The following is a 22,363-nucleotide window of genomic DNA, read 5'->3' on the forward strand; positions in this document are numbered from 1 at the left end:
AGACTTCTTTTGGATTTTGCATTTAATTGAATTTTATCCTGCATTGTCCCAGAGTGTCACTGAGAGACGATGTGTCTTTTATAGCTTCTGGGAAGTGCTATCTTCCTGGAATAACAGTCAGTGTAAAGAGATGGGCTGGATGTGGATACGTTATTAAGAGCCCTCTGTGCTTTCTGATCTATGTGCATTTCTGTGAGAGGATGGGAGCACTGCTCCCATGGCCCATCTGGCACTGAGCCTACTGCCAGTCACCGAGGTTTAAAATGAGACAGAAATTTCATTCAACACGAAGGCAATACTCTCAGAAACGTGGCATTTTTTGCATCTGCTGTGTGATGGGAATGAATCCATGGTGACATTCTGCTGGGGGACTGTGGCTGGTAGACAGGGTGAGCAGGTGGCAGGAGGCTGCTTTGGCATCACATGCCTTCTCCCTTTCTAAGAACAGCAGTGCATCAGGAGCAGAACAAGTTGTAATGATTTTCTGTTGTGAGGCTTTGGGGATGGTTTCTGGGGATCCCAGGGAACTACAGGGCAGTGAGCATCACTTCTGTGCATGGGAAGATCGTAGAGCAGATCCTCCTAGAAGCTATGTTAACCCACATGCGAGACAAGAAAGTGATCCAAGACAGCCAGCACAGCTTCTCTAAGGGCAGATTGTGCCTGATCAGCCTGGTGGCCTTCCATGATGGAGTGATGGCATTGGTGGACAAAGGAAGGACAACTGATGTCATCTACCTGGACTTGTGCAAGGCCTTTGATGTGGTCCTGCACACCACCCTTATCTCCAAATTGGACAGATATGGGTTCAAAGGCTGAACTATTCAGTAGACAAAGAATTGGTTGGAAGGTTGCAGCCAGAGGGTTGTGGTCAGTGTCTCTAAGTCCAGGTGAAGGCCAGTCTTGAGTGGTGCCCACCAGGAGTCCATCTTGAGACCAATACTCTTTAACATCTTCATCAATGACAAAGTAGGATCGAGTGCACCCTCAGCAGGTTTGCAGATGACACCAGGCTGAGTGGTGCAGTTGACATGAGCTGGGGCCTGACTTCGTAGATGGCAACCCCACCCTTGGCAGGGATTTGGAACTAGGTGATCCTTGAGGTCCCTTCCAACCCAACCCATTCTATGTTTCTCTGATTCCATAAAAGCTGCGTATTGGCACTGCTGGGCTTTTAGTTCTCCTTACAGTGTAATAGGCAGCAAGCAAGAGAAGAGTTTTCTTCTCTTTACCAATGACCCACCATGATTTATCAGCCACTCCTGCTACCCTACAGGGTGTGCACACCCCACTTACCCCACATCTGGAGCATCAGGCTGGTGCAGCACAGCAAGGGGTGACAAAGAGAGTGGGACTGGGATCCCCAGAGCCTGACACTGCTTCCATCCAAAGAGACATCCAGCAGACCCACACTTTGCAGTGATGCAGAGAACAGCCCAGGGCAGGCAGTGCTCATCCCACAGCTCAACTCATCTCATGTCATCTCAGAAGAACCATATCCTAAACTCCACTGGTTGCAGTGAGCCCAGTCTGGGACTGTCAGCTCAGACATCTCCAAAGCAACATCTGAGTTTTGCACTCTTGAATCCCACATCGATGGGCATGCAGCTCAATGCCATCCCAGCACAGGGCTGTCCACATTGCCAGGTCAGCCACATCCATCCCTGTGCTGCCAGACATTGCTGCTTCAAGTAGGAACAGATCACAAAATGCAGCTTTGGTACCCAACTCCATTCCTCTAAAATTAAAAAGGGTAAATACACACTCTGAAACAGACAAATAATAACAATAAATAGAGCATGGCAGCTTCCAGAATATTCTCTTTGTTCTCAGAGACTGACAGATTTTTTTCCTCTGTTTGAAGCTGCATCACAAAAGATTATCCTTCTGCTGTTGCACCCTATAAACAAACTGGTTTCCTCATTTGTCACATGCTGTTCCTGCACTTCTCTCTGCATTATTCTCTTCTCAGATGATGCCCCATCAGATGATGGGAAGGATGTTCCCACTCACTAATTGATGTCTGTTCCTCCCCCAGAAAGCAGTGGCTGGGGATTTTCCTGGCTGCCTGAACAAGGAAAGAGTTTCTGCCATCACCATAGGGTCCATTCAGCCCAGACCCGAGCACACGAGAGCTTTTCCAGTCTCAGAATATTTTTAATTGGTTCTTTTTTTTTCTTTTTTTTTCTTTTTTTTTTTTTTTGGCAATGGGCTGCACAGCTTTTGAAAGGGTCTTAATTCTTATTAATTTTCCCAATAGCAGACGTGGCCTTCTTTTGATGTGCAAATGTGAAGCAATTTTTTTCCCCCCACTCAGCGTAGATAAGGATCTCTGGGAAATGAATCTCATACCAGCACTGGGAAGGAGCTGGGGAGGAAGGAGCAGACAGGGATGGATGGGCTGAGACAGCACCAGGAGAAGAGCAAAGCAGCCAGCAGGCAGGCAGGAGACACTGATGGCTGTTTCAAAATTGAAGATAGAACATGCCATTCTGCTCGTTAATTCATTGCAGTTCATATACCAGCACAGTGGAAAAACTCAGGAGGCTGATGTGCCCAGTGCCTCCCTGCCCTCCCACCCTGACCCTTACCACCATGCACACACAGCTCCCAAGCCCCAAAGCAGCCCTTGGAAGGGGCATGTGCTCCCAGCAGCACGTCCTGGAAGCTGGCAGAGTTGGGATGCTCAAGGAAAACTGTCCCATGTATACCAGGGCATAGGCATGGGGAATCACAGAATCATCATGGCTGGGAAAGACCACCAAGATCACCGACCCATTCCCACCATGCCAATGTTCCTCAGTGTCACATCTCCAGTGCCAGTGACCCCACCACCCCCAGGGCAGCCTGGGTGCCAATGCCCAACCACTCTTTCTGAGAAGAAATTGTTCCATCCAACCTGACCCTCCTCTGGCACAGAGCTGAAGCAGGTCCAAAATGTGAGGCTGATGGGAGATCCCAACTTTGGTCACTTCTCCTGGAAAGGACTTCTCCTGGGAAGAAAGAAAATGAAGAAAATTCATTTAGAGGCAATGTATCATCATTCCCAGATGTGCATGGACGAGTGTTAGTAAAGGAAAGGATGAACATATCAGAGATGTCTGAACACTCATCAGCAATTTATTTCTCTTTATTTTATTGGCTGAACGGATTAATATGTTGTTGCCAATACATTAAATTAACTGTGAAACATTCTGTATGAAACCATCGTTATTTTTGCCCACATCTTACTGTAACTGCTCATTACCAGCCAGAGTCTTTATGGACCACATCAGCTCATTCATTCAGTTCTCACCAGCACCCTCACACCCGTCTCCCCTTTTGTTCACCGCAGCGTTCAGCCCTTCGTTTCACAGGTAAAAGCAGTTTCCTTTCCAGAAATATCACCTTGCATTTAGCAAGATTAAAGCACATGCTGCCTGCAGGCCTCAGTGCTGAGGAGCTCAGCTCGTTCTGCAAAGACTGACTTGTCCCCGTGCACCCATCTGCATCGCCTGCAGAATCCATGTGATGATTTAACACATGCTTGGCTCTGGGTGGTTGACAAGGATGGAGGCTGTCACAATACCCTCCCAGGAACTCGTACCAACTCTGCAGAAGTTTATGAGCTTCTGGGGACATTATATTATACCCCCAGAAAACTACTCCAGTGAGTGAACTTAAAAGTTATCAAAGGGTCGTATGTCAACCCAACCAGAAAGACAAAAAATGCCATGTGGGCAGGGCACACCCAACTTGACTATGAGGATTATTTCTGTCCAATATGAATGAGATACTCAAAACAGTAGAGAAGCCAGCCCCAGTGGAACTGAGCCCTCACAGACACATGTGATCAAAATGTCACTTCTTGTTCATCCTGCACAGCAAAATGATGAATCGAGAGCAATGCAATGGAGCTAACACAGACAACTCAAGCTTGACCACAGTACAGAACCTATGCAGAATATAAAGGAGATGATAAAAAATGCAAAATGGAGAGAAATCATGGTTTCGGTTCAGAAGGCTTGCTTTAAAATACAGTGCCAATGCACAGCATCTCCCAAAAGAAATTTTGTCTGATCCCACTGTGGATTCTGCCTCCTCCACTTTGCTGTCTGTGGCAAATCCATGGCCCTGCAAGTGTGGCAGCAGCTTAAAGCAGAAGATGGCAGGACTCAGGAGGAATTTGCTCTTCCCAGGCCACGCTGAAGGACTTTTCCTATCCTCCCTCTGGGCCATGGCCAGGATGAAGATGCTGGGAAGGTCCTCCTAGCCAGGCATATGTGCTTTTGTTCCTTTGGCTGAAGGAAGAGGAAGGAAAGTGCAGCCCAAGGGCAGGCAGAGCTCTTGCTGAATCTGACACTTACTCCTTTGCCATGCTGACGTGGCAGCATTATCAGTGGGGTTACCATGACAGCTAGCAGGGCAGAAAGCCCATCAGAGTACCTATCAAGTCTGCCTTCCCTCTTGGATGGGCCTGGGGGGGGGGGGATCTTAACATTCTGCATTTTAATGTTATAACCCAGATGCCATGCAGTGCAAATCACCTGCATTTACTTGCTGTGAATGACGAAACACAGGGGCTTTGTTTGCATTTTGGCATCTCCCAGCAGCGGATTTCCTTCACAGCTTTGATGTGATGTGTGTGTGAGTTATTGGGGATGGATTTCAGCACACAGAGAGGAGGCACAGCCAGCTTTGACCAAATGTCTCTTACCAGGGCTACTGAGAATGACAACAGAATCAGCTCAGTTTCTCCTGGTAGCAACTCAGCCTGGGCTATTGCAAGTACAGGAAGCAGAAGCAGAGTGGCAAATTTGTTTTAAAAGTTATACCCTAGGATAAGGTGGTGAAAGCAGCAATTGTTTACCTATTATCTCCCACCAAAATATGTGGGAGTAGACTCCGACCCAAAGTAGTAAAATGAATCTAGATTACTACTGGGCAGATGTTCAGACCAAAAATTCCACCCCCAAAGTGCCTCATCCCCATTTGGGGCACCAAACAGGGCCATTTAGTGGGCTGACCACCATTCCAAAGCATCCTCTTAGGAGGAGGAACAGGGTTTGACCTGGTTCGGTAGAGAAAGCACAGCTGATTTGTCCATTTAAGTATCAAAAGCATGAAAACCAACCGTAGAGCTTTGCCAATTGTTGGCAACGAGACAACGAGAAGGAAGGGGGTGATCACTCATCAGCATTTTAAACCTTCCTATATTGTAACTAAAGACACAACGTTAAAAAATTGAACAGGAAAGCCCTGTTGCTGTATGCTTAATTAGGTGCTGGCATATAATACGCATTAAAGGCTTGTATATTCTAACCAGTGCACAGAAAACTCAATACACCTGAAATATAACCTACCTCTGGGAACAGCATGCCCGTGGCACGTCTTCTACCACTCCTTACACGTCAACAGTGGGAACAACCAGGGCTACAGAGGGGAACCAGCAAGTGAGACCGTGTGATCACGTGGGCTTGATCAGTTGTCTTAGACCAACGTCAGAACAGCAGAAAAATGGGAGGAATGGGTCTACAATGGGTTGGTATTGTGAAATTTTTGCCTTGCAAGCACGGCTTGTTGGTATGGGTAAAAAAAAAAAACGATTCACAATTTAAAGCTAAGAGGCAAAAGGGCAGAATAACTTTCTAACTCTTATTTCACTCTCTCACCAGTAGAAGGACTCTACCTAGGGGTTTGGGTTGATTCTTTTTAATTTCACATTCCCCTGCTTTTTGGGTGGCCAAGTCAAGAGGGAATTGATTTTCCGAAAGCGCCGAACCCTTGCCCTTGAACTTTAATCCTCTCTGAGTTATTAAAGCAACCAGAGCACCCAGCGACTTCCAACAACCTTGGCACGAGGCCACATCGAAGGGCTCAATGAATTTTTAAAAGACAAATCTTCTGGCAAAGGAGAGGGCAGAAAAGAAAAATGAGACATATTGCTGGAGCCAGGCCATATTAGAAGACTTTCACAGCAAAGACTGTGATAGAAATATGGGGTTATTTTTTTTCCTTTTGCGTTTTTTTTCCCCCCCCCCCCCCTCTAGTCTGGAAATATGCTTGCAGAAACTCTGTCCATAGGGGAATATTTTTTGACAAATATTTTTGTTCCCTCCACCCCAAAGCAGAGAGACTGAACTGCCACAAGAGAAAATATTTATGCTTCAAAAACCACTGCCACAGTTTCAGAGGTATTTCCAACACAGCTCGATATCAGGGAGCCTTCATTCAGGTCATGCATTTCATACAAATGACTCCAATCAGAACAAAAAGAGACCACGTGGGCACGTCAAGAGCCGAGTGGGGAAATCACCACAACCTGGAGGTTGTGATGCACACCTCCATCCTCCCCATGTAGGCACCATGCATTCCATTTCCCCTTCTGCTGCTGAAACCCCATCACCCTGCGCAGTTTGATGGGCACCTCTCTTCCATCACCCATGGGGAGCGATAGATGGTGTGGGCTGGCACCCAAAGGAGGGATTGCAAAGAGAGTTCAGAAGATACAGAAGTTGCCTGCTGAGGAAGAGGAACCCACGGTGGAAAAACCCACACTACTTCCAACCCAGCTCTGGGCTGACTGCAGGATCAATTGCTGAATCCACCACTCAGGAACCCGAGGGGAGTAACTTGAGTTGAGCTGCAGCCTCCAATGGGAAGGAGTTTCATTCATCAAGAACAGCCATAAAAAACCCTGTGTGATCGATAGCCACGGTGTGCTGGGGTTTATTCTCATTCACAACAGTTAGCCCTTACGTTCTGATGACACGTGTCTGAGTAAGTATGTGTTAGAATCCCTTGATTTCTCAAGAGGCAGCTTTGTAAATAGTTTGTCAGGCTAATGGAGCATTAAAATCCATGGAAAGACAGCTCTCAGCAGCCATCTTCTGACCTGGAACAGCTCTTAGGGTGCCACGTGTGTGCCCATGTGCCAGGATGGGGTGGGGAACAGCAGCACTGTGCTAGCCAAACCCTCCTGTAGAGCAGCAGTGGGGATGGGTCAACAGTTGGACCTGACGAATTTAGTGGTCTTTTCCAACCTTAATGACACTATGATTCTATGAACTGCTTGACTCGTGGCACCCTTGGGTGAACGTGGCATCAGGGTGCCACCGCTCACGTGCCTCACCCATCCCAGCAGCAGGGTTTCACAAAGGTATTTTTGGTAACACAGATGCAGATCCCATCTCTTAAATCTTTAAAGCTTATCAAAGTTGTGTTTTTTTTTTCCTTTCCCATTTTCAGCCGTGTACATTCTTAACCACCGAGATCTTCTTATGTATAATAAATACAAAAAAGCTTCTCTTCCCAGCTTTGCTGCTAAAGCCAAGATGATTATAAAGCTAAATCCTCAGCATATGGCATGGGTACTGCACTTGCAAACTTCTCCCTTGCACCAAAAGGCAAATTAACCCTTGATGGGTGCTCAGGAGCATTAGCTTGCAAGGAAAGGAAGACAGACATACGAGCAGGGCACACTGGTTGATCCCCTGAGCGAAGCAGTTTCCCAAGTTTAGATTTCTTGCATTCACTGAGGAAGCACCACAGTGGGTAGCATGAATCATAGAACAGCCTGAGTTGGAAGGGACAAACAAAGACCACCAAGTCCAGCTCAAATATTAGGAAAAATCTCTCTGGAAGAGTGGTAGAGCATTGGCACAGGTTGCACAGGGAGGTGGTGGGGTGACCAACTCTGGATGTGTTCAAGAAACATGCAGAAGTGGCACTGAGGGACACACCAGTGGGCATGGTGGGATGGGTTGGACTTGAGGATCTTAGGGGACTTTTCTAACCTTAATGATTCTATGATGTTTTTCAAAGCCTGGAAGGAAATGGGCAACATGGATAAGCTACCAAGGTTTGTTGATGAATTGCACAACAGGATGGTGCACCAGCTCCATCCATGGAACAGGATGCAGGCATGAGGAGCTGGGCTCCTCCAAGCCCAGATCAGGGCACCAGGATCCTAAGGCAGCTTGAAGATGCTCTTTATTGGAGCCAGACCTTAAAACCAGTCATCATCAACCACCACATCATGCACAGCTCCACCACAGATGGGGACACTGAGCAGAAGAACCTCCATCAATGACTTCAATGGAAAGGGGTGAGCAGGGACACAACCAGGCTCCGCAGTCACCTCCAGGGGACCAAAAAGCTGCAAGCGTGAGAGATGTGCTTGCCACAAACAGCAGCTGCAGGAGGAGCCCAACCAGCCTCAGCCATCCCTGCATCAGGTGGGATAACAGCCCCACTGTGTGGCTCACAGAGATGGAGCACATCTCACAGAACACAGGGAGCTGATGGCAAAGAGCTGGCGACCAACACAGAGCCACCTTCAGAGGCAATCCTAAGGGGCAGAGGACTGGGAGACGGCTTTAGTGTAAAATCTGAGAAATATTTTAATTCATTGGGTACATTTTTGTCTGAATACACAGGGTTTGTTGGGGTCTTCTGAAAGTTTTCCTATTTCTAATAACAATAAATAAACAAAAGGGGAAATTGCATTTGGTTTTCTTTTCCAATATCTTTCTCATTTGCCATTTGAACACGAGATACACGCAGTAGTACTACCCTTGCTCACCTGGTGGTGAACGGTGTCCAGCTTTGCAATCAGTGATGAGATCACAGCAAAAAGGGCAGAGCAGCAATTTTTTTTCCTCTTAAGCAGGGGAGAGGAGCTCTTCCACGATCTTGTAAATCTTAACTCAGGTCTCTGCTTAAGAGAGAGAAAAGGGAAAGGCAAGAGAAACCAGGGCAGGCTTCCAGATGCCTTGAGACAGGAGGTTTCTGTGGGCACCTCCTACAAATTAACAATACAGCAAATTGAGGTGACCAGAGATTGAGGTTGAATGTGCACCATTGCAAATACATCATGGTCCAAAACCCAACGCTTGGTGTAGGAGCAAACTTACAGCACCGAATCAGCAGCAAGCAGTTTGCACGCTTGGTTTGCAAGGAGAAAAACTTCAGCCCAAAGTCAGCCTTCAGGCTTCACCTATTGCAGTCATTAGCACTGAAACGGATGGTTGCCCAGGTTCAAACGTGAATTTTTGATCACATCTCAAAGAGAGGGCACACGTGGCAGAAGCTCACACAAGGCACCATAAATCAAGCAGTCCTGAAGGCAGTTCAGAGCCAGAGGGCTTCATCTGAAAGTATTCCTGGGTCATATAAGGAGGAGGCTTCAGACATATACATATTAAATAAATAAAAAATAAAAAAAAAGCTTTTGCTTCTATTTCACTAGGCTCCTTTAGCACGCTGTTTGCTGCGCATGCTATCAATAATCATCTAGATGAGAGCTTCAGACATCTCTTTGAACAGCAAACAGCTTTTGTTTCGGGGTCAGTTTTGTCACTTCAAATACATTTCAGATGTGGACAAGGAGCTGGGTGCACGGATGACTGAAGGATGCTCTATCTCTCTATCTCCCTTACTGGCACGGATGAACTCTCGATGCATGGGCCACTGAGGTGTGATGGACCACAGCAGAAAGGATGCATCTGTGAGCAGTCCTGGTCCTGAACACGGGAGGTGAATGAAATGATGACAGTCAGGATGCATGCTCCCCTTACACTGCTGCCTGCACGCATGGATGTGACGTACTCCCTTGTCATTGGTATTCTTGAGTGTCCCAGAGAACAAGGAGCCCTGGAGAAGTGCTGTCTTTGAGAAGATGGAAGAAGTGCTGAGATATCTGGAAATCAATTCTTTGACTCCAGAAGAAGCCTTCACTGAGATCTTCTACAGGTAATTTGTCACTTGGTATAGAACAGTTCAGTTCGATGATTTCTAAGGAGCTGTTAATATCCCAACGGAAAAATCAGTATGAAACACATCGTGGATGGAAACAGAGGTCAGGCATCCACTTTCTTTAGAAAGAGAGCGTTCCGTCCCAACAGAGCTACTTTCACATCTCAATATAATACCTATTTGAGCTTTATTCCTAATTGCATCACCAGTGTCTGCACACACAGCCCGCTTCTGCTCAGAGCGACGTGCTCAGTGGCAATCTCCTCTGACCTCCATTGAGAACAGCAAATGACCACCAAAATGTTATAAGGGAGCTAACCCACCAGGCATCAAATAAAGCAGCTCCACCTACAGCACGATCGTGTCCAGTAAGAGACAGAACACGTGGGCATAAGACTTTTCTAATGCAACCATGAGCATGATTTAGTACCTCGTGGTTGCTCTGCAAAAGTTGGCCATATTACTAATGAAATCAGCCTGCTTCCCAAGCAGGAGTGAAGTAACAGAGCAGACAACCTTGCAAAGTGGTTTTGGAAGAGGAATGGAAACCCAAATGCTATGAAATTACAAGTGCAAGGAGAGGGAGATGGCACATCTCTCTTTGGATGCCAGGTAGGAACAGCTGAGGTTGAGCTGTAAATCACGGGGAGGCAATCAGCAAGCAGGTCTGGGAGAGGAGCACTCCAGTGAGTCATTATGACAAGAGGACTCCAGAACTAAGCAAAGGTGGAGGAAGGCCATTTGTAAGACAGTATCTAAACTGTCAGGTGGGCCATCTGTGTGGCTAACACACGGTGTGCAGCCTCAATGAAGAGCTCCTAGAGAATGGTAGATTATCTGATCAATGGAAAATGCAGTTCTGCTGCTGTATAAATCATTGGTTCAGTCATACTGTGGTTTCAAACCCCTCATCTCAGACATGTGTTACAAGGGGAGGACAAGAGGGTGATGGAAGGCCTGGAATGGCTTTTGTATGAGGAAAACCTGGAGGACAGGACCCTTCAGCATAGGGAAGGGATCGTGTTAGTGGACACGTGAAAGAAGCCAAACTCATGAGAACCCTGAGAGGATGCGTAGGGCCAAGCGTTTCATTTCTCTCCCTGCAGAGGAGAGAAGGAGCAACAAATTAAACAAGAGAAATACGCAATATTGATAGGGTGACAGAATGGAAGATAGAATTCAATACAGATAAACGTGAAGTGACACACATGGGAGGAACAAATCCTGATTTCAGATGCACTGTGATGGGCTCTGAAAAAACATCACTCAAGAATAAGAGCTGGAGTCAGTTCAGTTCTCTGCTGCGGTCAGAAAGTAAGAAAACTGGATATCAGGAATGAACAGAACAAAACCCCAACTTGTAACACACCCCATTTCACCTGCAAGTGAACCTCAAACCAGCTGGAGTCACCATGTGGGACTGTAGGGCTCTGTTTTCATCTTGATTCATGTTTCAGTTGTGGGTCCAGCTGGAGCTTGAGTTTACATCATTGCCAAGGTAAAGCCCTGGGGGGCTCCTCACCACGAGGGCTGACCTGTGTCTCCTTCCCTTTGACTCCATTGGCTCAAATATGGGAGCACCTTCCTTCTCAGAGGAACTCGGAGCTCCTTAAGGTTTCTTTGAGATCCTTGGAACAAAGAATCTGTTAAACTCTTTTGGAAACTCAAGCAGAACCACACCGTGCATTTCTCAGCATTTTGATATATGATCCCTTGCTGAGCCTTCAGGTAGTCCTCCCCTTCACATAAGCCTTGTTGACTCTTCCCATAAATCGTATCTCACAACACACTCCCTAACTCCCTTCCATACTCCAGTTTTACCTCATTTAGGCATCAGTATTAATAATCTACTCTTCCTGGATCTGCTCAAAAGCATTTAAAATATATATATATATATATATATATATATATCAAGGTCTCACTGCTTTCTTGCCCCCTATAGTGAGAACATTTTATGTAGGACGTTTCACAGTAGACTTAATGCAGTTAATAGTTCAGCTATTTCATCCCTGAATTCCTTAAGAGCTCAGCTGAAAACCACTCGGTGCTGCTCAGCTGGCACCGTTTATTTTGTTGAGGTGCTTTATAACTTCATCTACCGAAACATCACTTTGAGACACATTTTCTGACTCGTCCTCCATTAAGAAATGTTCCGGGCTGGGAACTCCAGTAAGCTCCTCCGCAGAAGAAGAACATTTCCTCAGCTTCTCTGCTACACTCTTATCCTCTTTGTTATGTGCTTTTGCACCTGGGTTATTAGCTGATCCTTGAGTGCATTTGAGAAAGAGGATACCGTTAGCATGCAGTGTCTGAGCTAGCAGTAAGCACTAGTGGATGAGTGACCCTTGATGCAGCATAGGCGATGCTTTGGGAAGCTGCCTCTCATCCCAAAGACAGCAAACATCAGATTTTCAAGGACGAAATAGGTAGTGCATGGCCAGTAGTGACTGTTCATTGACTGTCTTGTGGTGGAGTGGTGGGGACTGCTCACAGTATTACCCTGGTTCTGGTATCCAGAGCCTCAAGTTGTATTGCTGCAGCCACTCTTTTCTGCTGCTGGCTTCTACTGCAGCCTGCCTTCCCCACCTTGACACCAACTGTCACCTGTAGGTCAGCATGCATCCTACAGGGAAGATTGCCAACCCCTTAGGTACAACACCTATAGAAGAGACCAAAGTGATCAGACAAGTATTAAAGAGTCTTGAGTGATAAGCAGCACACAGAGTGGACATGGTGGGCAGATGACAACTTTGGATGCCTCAGTCAAGTGCTTTAGGGCCAGAAAAAAGCTGTGTGGTCCCTGTGTGGCTTCAGTGTGTGTGCTGGAAACAAGAACATGACTGATTCCTTGTAGTGGGGAGAGTCAGCTCACACATGCAAAGCCTCATAACTCTTCCTTGCCTTTTCGTGTATCTTGTCCCAGTTCCCCCAAAATGCAGTGCTCCCATCACCAGCCTGAAGAAACTGCCTTGTACGAAGGGGCTGACATGAGAAAGATCTCAGCAAACGTCATGCTGCCAAATCAGCTGCATTACTGCTTTCTCCTCACCCCATACCCAAACCTACCAGACTGCTGTCACAGACCAGAGACAAGGCAAAAAGTCCTCATCAAGAGCATCAGTACCCACCTTGTCACCATCAGAGACAGGATACATCCCCTTCCTTAGCGTTGGGTTGGCAGTTGCTGTAACAATTTGGTCAGACCCACACCATTGCCCCTGCCAGTGCTGCAGTTTCCTGCCCTCTGGCCCTGCAGCTCCACATCGCTCTCCCTCTGCCAAGCAGCTCCATGTTCTCCTTCTTCTCTCCTCTTTTAAGAGCCTCAGCTGTGCTCCACAAATCTCCTCCACCTGGTCCAAAGCTGCAGATCCCTCCAGTTCCACAGAGCTCAGAACTACAGCCTTTCTCCATCAGCTCTAATTCAATTACAACCTCTACAAATATTTCATTTAGGCTTTGAACAGTTCAGTGGAATTTGTATCTAGCAAAAAGTGGATTTGCTTCTCTATTACAGGCAATTCCTACATAGGAGAACAATTTCCTACTGCATTAGCATTCTGGTCATCCTATCGCCACATACAAAAGGTGCTGCTGCCTTTTTAATGCTTTCCTCCCCATGCTCCAGAGGACCAAGAAGCCTCTGGTTTCTCCTTGGGTAACTTCATGCAGAGCACAAAACAGTGGTCTTGCAAGCAGTCCATGAGTGTCAACGATGATTATGATTCATAACCAGCAGAGCTAATGGAAATAATAGTGAAGAAGGGCAGCTGTGTCTTGTACCCCCTTTGTGGGGCTACATACAAGCCCAAGTCCATGGGTTGGCTTTTGGGCGATAGATCGAAGGTTCGGATCCTACAGATGGCACATGGGAAATGTTTCAAACCTCAGCTGTTCCTATTTCTCCACATCAGGTCTTCATGCTTCAGCAGAGGTCAGCATGCTCCCCGCTATTGGGTGATAATGAAAAATCAAAAGGGAGTAGTTTGGAACAGCAGACTTCCAGAGGAAGAAAGCACTGCCACATTCGAGATGCTCTCAGCTGTGTTTCATATGGATTGGGACGGTTGGTTGTGTCACAGAAGGAAGCAGTTCATCCCTTTCTGCTAACCTGCCACCAATGCACTCTGACACAAAGCCCAGCTGCTCCTACATTTGCCCATTTGGCTTGTAGTCTTGATGCTGCTCTACATCCTGTTGGTTATGCAGGTGAAAAAAAATCGTTAAGACTCTCAGTAAATCGGACCTGCTGCCTTCTTTTTTAACACATCTGCAGTTTCCTGCGCTCTCTGCACGTGAGCAGCGCTGAGCACGGCTTTGTGTGGAGCAAACTTGCCATCTAGTGGGTGACCGCCTGTCTGCAGACGATGCTCGGGTTTCTTTGCCTGTAACAGTCGCTGCAGAGTGGGATTTGCCTCTAACGGGGGCTGTGTAAAAGGCAGGGCTTCCAAATAAGCTGATTTGGGGGGTAAGCAAAGGATCTACTCCAAATGGCCATTGCAACTGATCTATGTCCACTAACAGCAAAAAGATCAGATGCCCAGGTTGGGTTCCAGGCTCGCTTGTAGCCCACTGATGTCGAGCAAGAAGGATGCTGTGTGCACGGCCATGGGCAGCAAAAGGCCCCAGGATGCTGTTCTGAGGAACTGCCACCTCTCTTGGCTCTTTTCCTGCGCCTGGAGCAGCCTCACTCATCGTCTTCCCACACTCTGAAGCCATCAGGAGCAGTTTGGGTTGAAGAAAAGCCAGTGGGCTGAACAAGAGCAGGGTTTTACTATGCAAGTTGTGCAAGATCATCTTAGCAGGAGCAGCTGCATAAATTCTGAGTTACTGGGCTGAGAGAGGCTCTTATCTGCAGGTTCAGGGACTCTTTGTACTCTGTAAAATGCAAAGCAAAGAATGAAGTGCAATGCTGAGCAGGATGAAGAAGCGAGCACGAAATCCATCAGGTGTCAGGTTATTACTTGCTTTCACCTATCGTAGAAACAACTCTTGAAAATCATTTCAGATTTATTAAAGAATGGGAAAAACGGTTAATGCATAGGAATACTAAGAGATAAGGCTCTTCATGTGATGGCAACCATTATTCTCATTCTCTTGAGCCCTAAAGAGAGCTTTTATGGCCAGCAGCCCTATGTTTGACTGCGAAACTGGTGAACACAAAACGTTTTCAAGGGAATTAATCAGGCAATGACAAATCCCTTCCTCTTCAACCACCATGATGGGGAAAGGCACCACGTGCACAAACACCTCCAAGGAGCAAATATCTTCTACAGGGCACAGGAATGGAGCAACTTGAGACATATAAAGCACTGACTGATAGTCAGCACCCCAGCCATAAATAATGGCAGGAACCATTGGGTAGAAATGCAACTAATAAATCTAATTACCTAGAAATTAGGAGAATTAATCAGCATAAGACAAGCCTAATCGTGCTTAACAGCCATATCCCCCATTTCATGCAAATGTCTGAATTATGCATTGTAAACAACACTTGTAGCTGATTAACACCAAGGAGGGTGGAAATGGATGGACGTATGGCAGCTGTAGGGGCGGAGGAAAGAGGAACAGAGACCACACAGCTGTCCTGGATCTGGCGGGTGTTCTGCTCTGAGACAAATGGGTCCCCCAACTGCAAAACCTGAGTGTCCCTCTGAGAGCAAAATATTATTTGCTACTTGTTGGTTCAGGGGAGTTAATTCACCCTGATCATCCCCAGCACCCACGAGATGGCAAGAGGTGTTACTGGGAAAAATGATTCTGACTCAGTGGCATCCTGCAGGAATGATTGGAATTAGATCATAGGCAGCAAATATGCCATTAGTTCAGCACCACTGCACTACTTTGTAGTAGTTCAGCACATTGCATTACTGTATGACACTAATAACTAACCAGGGGAAAAGTGTCTCAAGCGAGCCAGTGGCATCACGGAATCACAGAAATTAATCAGCAGATGTTAAGTGAGCTTCCATAAAACCTCCATGCTCAGACTCCCAGTTGATTGGCTGGATTGAGTCGTGACATTCACTGAAATACTTCTGATGAACCGCCCAGGAATGGTGGGAATTAGTTAATTAACACAGGGCAAGTGCATTTCCACTTAGTCAACACCGACTAGGGGCTACAGGTATTTCTCATCGTCAGCAGAAGTTATCTGCTTACCTGGCACTTCTGCCATCAGATGGGACTGAAATTAACTGCCACCCTGGAAAGCAGTGTGAGCACCAGCTGTGTCAGCACAAAGTAAATACGCCTTCAATTAGTCCATACCTGTAATTCACACAAACGATGGGAGCCTTTACAACGGCCCCAAATGGCTCTGGTTAACCAGCATGGCTTTAAAAGCAGGAGGGCTACAGTGAAGGAGGGCAGTCCATGTAATACGCTAAATAAAGCAGCCCTGTGCCCGTTCCCAGTTCTGCAGATGTTTGGGAGAAGCTCTGGCCAGCAGCATGCAGGAGACGCCGGCGATAACTGGTGAACGATTTCCAACATCTATGCAATAATTCTTGCTAATTACCCTCACCAGCCATTCCTGCAGAAGGAAGGAGATGACACCTCCCTTGCGACAAATGCCACCAATTATCCAGACGTCTCTCGCCTTGCTGGGACATCATTAATCTGACATAAGTGTTCCTCCCTTTTCTGCCCACGTCAGGGAAGACAAAAATGGTTCTTGTGAGATGAGGAGGCCACCGATTACCCTGCGTTCCTTGGAGAGGGAACTTAATCAGCACAAAGCAAATACATCAGCCAGGAAGCACAAGTGTCTGCAATCCCCAGGCATTAGGAGACACTTTTCATAAGTAAGTATCTCTAATGGGTGAGTGCTCTCCATAAAAACATACACGATCACTCAAGCAGAAGGCAAGTAATCTTCCAGCTCAGCAGTACTGTCGTGGCTAGGCAGCTCTGTCCATAGTAGAAAAACAGCTATTTTTGAGGATCAATCTGGCTTCAGTTCATTTTACCCACTTTTTGTACTGGATTATTTCCCTTCCCTTCCCCCTTCTGTTCCACTCCATTCTGTCCAGCTTCATTCCACTCTATTCCATTTTATTATTTTTCTAGCTGTAATTATACCACATGAAGATAACTATTTCCCTGTTTTCTTGATATAAGAGTCCCCCAAAAACACCTTCAGTCCTTTATTGTTACCAGTTCAGTCCCAGGCACCTTTGCCATATAATCACAATCACCATTATCACAGTACAAATAGCTTCGCCTTCCTAGACTGAAATTCTCATTTTCCCTGGGGAGACGAGCAGCTCTCATCCATCAATGTTTGAACAGTGGCTTGTACCAGAGGGCTGTTTCTATAATTACGTGTTGCTCCAACAGAACTTCCCACAATAATTACAAAAATAGCTTTTTTTTTTTTTCTTTTAAATATATATCCTAGTTCATAATTCCTGGCACAGAGCAATGGTATTTCATAGTTTTAGGTATGTTAAATAACTGTTTCAAGGGTCTTGCATTGCCTTCCATAGGGACATGTATTGCATAGAATGATTTCATCAGCATCCCAAATCTTCCAAGCATGAGGTAAAGCAGAAATACCACATTTTTGGGTATCCTGGTGAAGAGGAGGCTCTGAGAAGACCTCACTGTAGCTTCCAGTACCTAAAGGGAGCTTATAAACAGAGCTGTGCATCACAAGTAAATTCAGAAATCTCCCCAGTCCAGAAAAACATGAGGAACGTTTTTATTTTGATTGGGAAGAAAGCAGACAAAGATTTTCATTTTCACTCCCTCTCTCCTCCTGCAAGGAAGTGCAGCAATCAGTACTGCACAAAATTCTCATTTCCCCCCCTCGCACGCAGAGAAGCTCTCCTTGGGCATTCTCCTGCAAATTAAAAACAGTATTTTCTCCATTGAGATGTGTGAAGACTGAGAAATACGTTTCTCTTCTTTAAAATTATTTGAAAGCTCCTAAATAGAACAGTTCCTCATTTTTAAACTTCTTTTTTTTCCTGAAGTGTTTCTGCCTGCAGCCATCCCAAAGCACTCCCGATGTGCACGGCCCAGACAACAAGACCTGGGTAAGGCACAAGGCTTCCCCCAGCCCTCAATCCCCACATCTCACCCCAACCCAAAAGCTTCTTCCCCACCCCACTGAGCAACCACCCCTGCAACATGGACCTCTCCGTTCCAAGCTCCTCAATGAGCGTGAGGAGCAAAGATGCTGGTTGGGAATCCAGGTTCTTCCAGCAGGGCCTTGGACAGCAGCCTGGTGGAGGCACACAACCTCACCCATCACCCCCAAAATGCTGTCCCACAGCCCCCAGCCCTGGGAAGGAGCCCAGCCAGGACCTATGGGAAGTTTCTACATAGGAAATTCTGTGGGACCCGTTCAGTAGCTTCACAATTGGTCATTCTGGGTATGCATGGGGAAGTACAGGGATGCATCACCACCTCTGTGCTTCATCTCAAGTCCTGGTTGTAGCAGTGAGCTTGTCCCCATTGGGGCTTGAAGGAACGGCAAGAGGTGGCATCAGGAACCTCTAGGAAAAAGCCACAACCCATGAAAACGTGGTGGAACAGAAAGGGAAGCACCACATCCAATTTGCCTTTAAGGTTTGTTCCATGGTTGTATCCCAGGGTGGGAGATGGGAGGTTGAGGATATGCTGCGGAGTGGGAGAGGTGCAGAAGAACCCCGTTCTTCATCTGAGAAACGCAGATGAGGACTCCTGAGGAACCCTATGGCCTCCCCATAGCAGGTCCCTTCCCACCAGCAGGTCCCCTCCCACCTTCAGCCCTCCACAGATGAGCCCGATGTCCCCAGCCCCATACGGTGGTGATAGAATCTATCCAAGGTCCCAAGGTTAGAAACAAACAGGCCCTGAGCCCTGCTGTGGGGCTGCTCCCACCAGCCTGAGCATCCTTTGGAGCACTCAGTGGCAGAGCACCTCATACTCTGGATTTGTCCATTGGGTGAGGCAAGTGGCCAAGTCCCTTGTCCCGGGCTGTCCCCGTACCTCCTCGCTTGCTGTCGTGCCCAGCTCTGCTCCCAGCACACTGAAGTCATTCACCTGCAGCTCCCGCAGGCAGCGCTGGATGTGGTGCAGGACCCCTGGGACCCCACGTTGGTGCTGCTGGAGGCCAGGCACAGTGCTTGGGGACAGGGAAGAGGCAGGATTTCTGTGCACCGGTGTCATGGCTCAACCCGGGTTTGGAAGGATCAGGAGGGGGTGGCCAGGCTGGGTCCCACACACACATCTCTGCATCCCGCAGGACTCTGGCTGGGGTCGGTGGCTCCTTCAGGGCTCCCGGGGCTGCTAGCGTTTCCAGGTGACAGTTCTCCTGACAGACAGCCCCATTCACCTGCAGTCCACATACAGGGTCACCCACAGGGTCTCAGGCACCAAGCCACCAACACTCCACGCCCCAACTCCATCCCTGACCTTTTCCAGGCACTCCCGCAGCTGCTGGAGTGCAGCCATCCTCTCCTTTTGCAGCACTGCCCGCAGCTTCCCTAGGGCCTCCTGCCTCTGCCGCAGCACGGAGCGCATCTGGAGCTCCAGCCCACAGAGCCTCTGCAGGAAAGGTGTCACACCCCAGCCAGTGCCAGCAAGGCTCATCCCTCGAGTGCAGGCTGTGTCACTACCCAGCACCCCACTGCACCTGGGGCACTGGCCTCCCTCCCGAGGCTCTGTAGAGAACCACGGACCCCCAGCCAGGCCCACGCACAGCCAGAGCACTCCTTTTCCCCACAGATACCACATATTTCTGCTCTCTGATGCTCATTGTTCTGAGAGCTGTGGGTGCCCCGTTTCTTCAGGTGCCCAAAGTCAGGCTGCATGAGGCCCTGATCTGGTGGTGGGCAACCAGCCCAGGGCAGGGATTGGAGCTGGGGAGGCTGTAAGGGCCCTTCCAACCCAACCATGCTGTGATTTTGATGCTGCAATTAAAACCTTCCCACAGATCATCTCGCTTTGGCTTTAGGAGCTCACATGTATCACAAAATGGGAAACTCAGTGGCTGGGTGAGAGCCTTGCACTGCCAAGGGAACGCATCCCTCCCACACAGCCCACACCCACCGCACCCCCGATGGGCACCAACCTCCTGCAGCTCCCGCTTCTCTTCTCTGAGATCCAGCGTCTTCCTCCTCACATTCCCTGGGCATCCAGCACAGCCCTTCTGCCCCTGCTGAGACAAGGACCCCCCTTCCACCTCCCTCCCATTCCTCCCTCCTTTCTTACGGCACGGCCAGCCCAGTCCCTGTCCTGCTGCCCCCCAACCTGTCCCTCTGCCACCCCCCTTCGCCCATCTCAGAGTGCTCACCACTTTCTCCACACGATCCCATGCACGTGCCCTGCAGAAAGGAGAGCATCACCCAGTGGGACGCCCCAGAACTCCCTCATTGCCCATAGGACCCCAGAGCAGGGTCACAGCACACACCTGACCCCATCCCCATCGCTCTGCATGCCCCAGTCTCCAGCTCCTGGCTCCTGCATCCCCTCCTGGCTGCTCCTCAGGGCCCGGCGCATCGCTGCCAGCTGGAGAGAGCAGGATGGACAAGGGTGGATGGCATCAATCCATCAAGCCTTGGGCATTGTTGCCGCGTTCAGTCAGCACTTATGCAGCTAATTAACTTGATGAAGGCAATGACTTTTACAAACTGGTTTTGAACAGTCGCCCCTATGCTGGAGGGTTTTTCTTCAGGATTTCATTCGCAATTCATTTCTTTGATAAACGTCCTCGTGCTGACAGCCTTTCCATGGCTATTGTAGGGTCTAGAAGAGGTCCCGTGTGGGACTCAGGGACCCTCCATATGGGGACAGCCACCCCACACGCACCCTGTGGGACAGGACGGCCTTCTGCTTCCAGTACTGCCACCGGCGCTCTGCTGCATGCCCTGGGCAGGACAGCCCATGCTGCCTCTCTGCCCCGGGGCTGCATCTCCCAGCAGGTCCTGCTGCTACTTTGGTGCCTGTAAGAGAGGGTTGGGGGCACCACAAACTCACCAACAAGTGGAACTGGCCCTGGGCTGCCCACCTTCCCTGCCACATGGCCCCACCATCACCCAGCCCCAGGAGGGTCCCTAGCCCCACCAAGCCCCCTGTGACCCCCCCTGGTCCCCTGCTTCAGTCCCAGCACCCCAAGGCCAACAGCACACTCACAGAGAGCTCTCCTCCACCCGTCACCGTCTCCTTCCTTCTCAGCGGTGAGGATGACATCCCTTCCATGCCACCCCCGGCGTGCTGGTGGCTCTTGCCATCTGTCATGTCCCATGGCCCTGGCCCTGCTCCTGCTGGCTGAGCTGCTTGAGGGTCTCTGGAGATGTCCAGTGTCCCCATCCCCACCATGCAGAGAGGTGACTGAGGGCTTTGCCTTGGAGTGTGGTCTCCAGTGGGATGCATCCCCCCTGCCTTGTGCTGGGTGCTCGGAGGGAGCCAGGCAGGGGGTCTCAGCCCCACTCTGGCTCAGCCTGGATATCCTGGCTCCCAGTGACTCCAGGCTCCCCCTCCTCATCAGCTCTGGGGACACATCCTGCCCGGGGCACTGCCACGGGAGCAGGGCCCCATCCTGCCCACTGCCATCGTCCTCCTCCTCCTCATAGATCCCCACTGTGCCCTCCCAACACCTGGCAGCCACATCCTCGGTGCAGACAGAGCTGGAGCTGCTCCTGCTGCCCCACCGTGACCCCCAGCAGCTTCGCACTCCACGTTCCACCAACCCTGCGTGGGGAACAGCAAGTCTGGAGCCCCCCAAGCTGGGATCTGCAGCCAGAGCTCTGCCCTCAACGGGAGCCCCTGCCAAAATGCAAACACAGCATGTGTCACTGTGTGGGCTTTGGGTAGAGCAATTTATCCCATAGCACAGCAGCACAGCACGGCAGTAAAGGCCCACCTGATGTGAGCCCTACATAAGCTCTGCTCTCCACCGCTCACCATTTTGCCCTCTGTGTTGCACTGTCCCTTTATTTAAACAGGGACAGCTGTAGGATGCTGTGTGCACAGACCAAGTGAAGCTCCCCATCCCCACTCACCAGCCGTCCCACGGACACTGACAGTGTCAGGAGAGGCGCTGCAGGCTCTGCCACGTGTCCCAGCACTGCGCTGCTGCAGGGAGGATAGGGATGGAGCACCCCAGATTGCAGGGTTCTGCTCCAGAAGACTCAAGGTCCTCATTACGCTTCAGAGTGAACGTCCCAAGCAGGATGCAGCTGGGCTCAGCTGTGTGATGGCTGGGGGGCACAGAGTGGCACCTCCCTGGTAAAAGAGGAGAGGTCAGCAAGCTCAATGCAGCCCGGAGCTGCTCTGCACGCTGTTGTCTGTCACCTGGCAACGCTGTGGTGTCCTGCCCAGTCCCAGCCCGCCCAAGGGCCTCCTCCCCAGAAGCTGCCCGAGGCTCTGTGTCTGTTCCTCCTCCACCAGAACACCCTTCTGGTCCCTCCCCACCTTGACTTCCTCCCCCCCTGGAGGTCCATCCTCTCCCTGGGACACTCTGCAGTACCATCTCTCCAAATCACTGAGGCTGGAGCTCGATGATCTTTAATGTTCCTCCCAATTTAAGACTTTCTATGATTCTATGACCTCCTCCCAGATCCTCTCCTGCTCTGGCCCTCCTCGAACAACCCCTTCCTTGGTCCTCTGTCCCCTCTGGGCCACCTCCCCCAGAGAACCT

The 22,363-nt window shown here is 49.1% G+C and overlaps 1 protein-coding gene across 12 annotated transcripts; it reads right to left on the bottom strand.

The window, feature by feature from the left end:
* Nucleotides 1-17,413: 17,413 nt before the first annotated feature.
* Nucleotides 17,414-22,039, bottom strand: LOC104913578 (uncharacterized). Of its 12 annotated transcripts, none has more exons than XM_085238344.1 (11): nt 21,726-22,036; nt 20,857-21,489; nt 20,533-20,666; nt 20,135-20,232; nt 20,018-20,048; nt 19,796-19,879; nt 19,138-19,269; nt 18,951-19,057; nt 18,712-18,874; nt 18,148-18,234; nt 17,414-17,578 (listed from the first exon to the last, which is right to left on the bottom strand). In XM_085238344.1, the coding sequence occupies exons 1-10, from the start codon at nt 21,865-21,867 to the stop codon at nt 18,157-18,159; spliced, it is 1,602 nt and encodes a 533-aa protein (XP_085094470.1). In that variant the 5' UTR covers nt 21,868-22,036; the 3' UTR covers nt 17,414-17,578; nt 18,148-18,156. The 12 variants fall into 12 exon arrangements, 8 of the variants coding, with proteins under 8 accessions (XP_085094470.1, XP_085094471.1, XP_085094469.1 ...); XM_085238345.1 differs by having other exon boundaries at nt 18,712-18,847; nt 19,796-19,882; XM_085238343.1 differs by having other exon boundaries at nt 18,148-18,236; nt 19,796-19,882; nt 21,726-22,035.
* Between the last annotated feature and the right edge of the window lie 324 nt (nt 22,040-22,363).

The sequence above is a fragment of the Meleagris gallopavo genome, chromosome 17 (assembly GCF_905368555.1).
Source record: "Meleagris gallopavo chromosome 17, MGAL_WU_HG_1.1, whole genome shotgun sequence".
Lineage (NCBI taxonomy): Eukaryota > Metazoa > Chordata > Aves > Galliformes > Phasianidae > Meleagris > Meleagris gallopavo.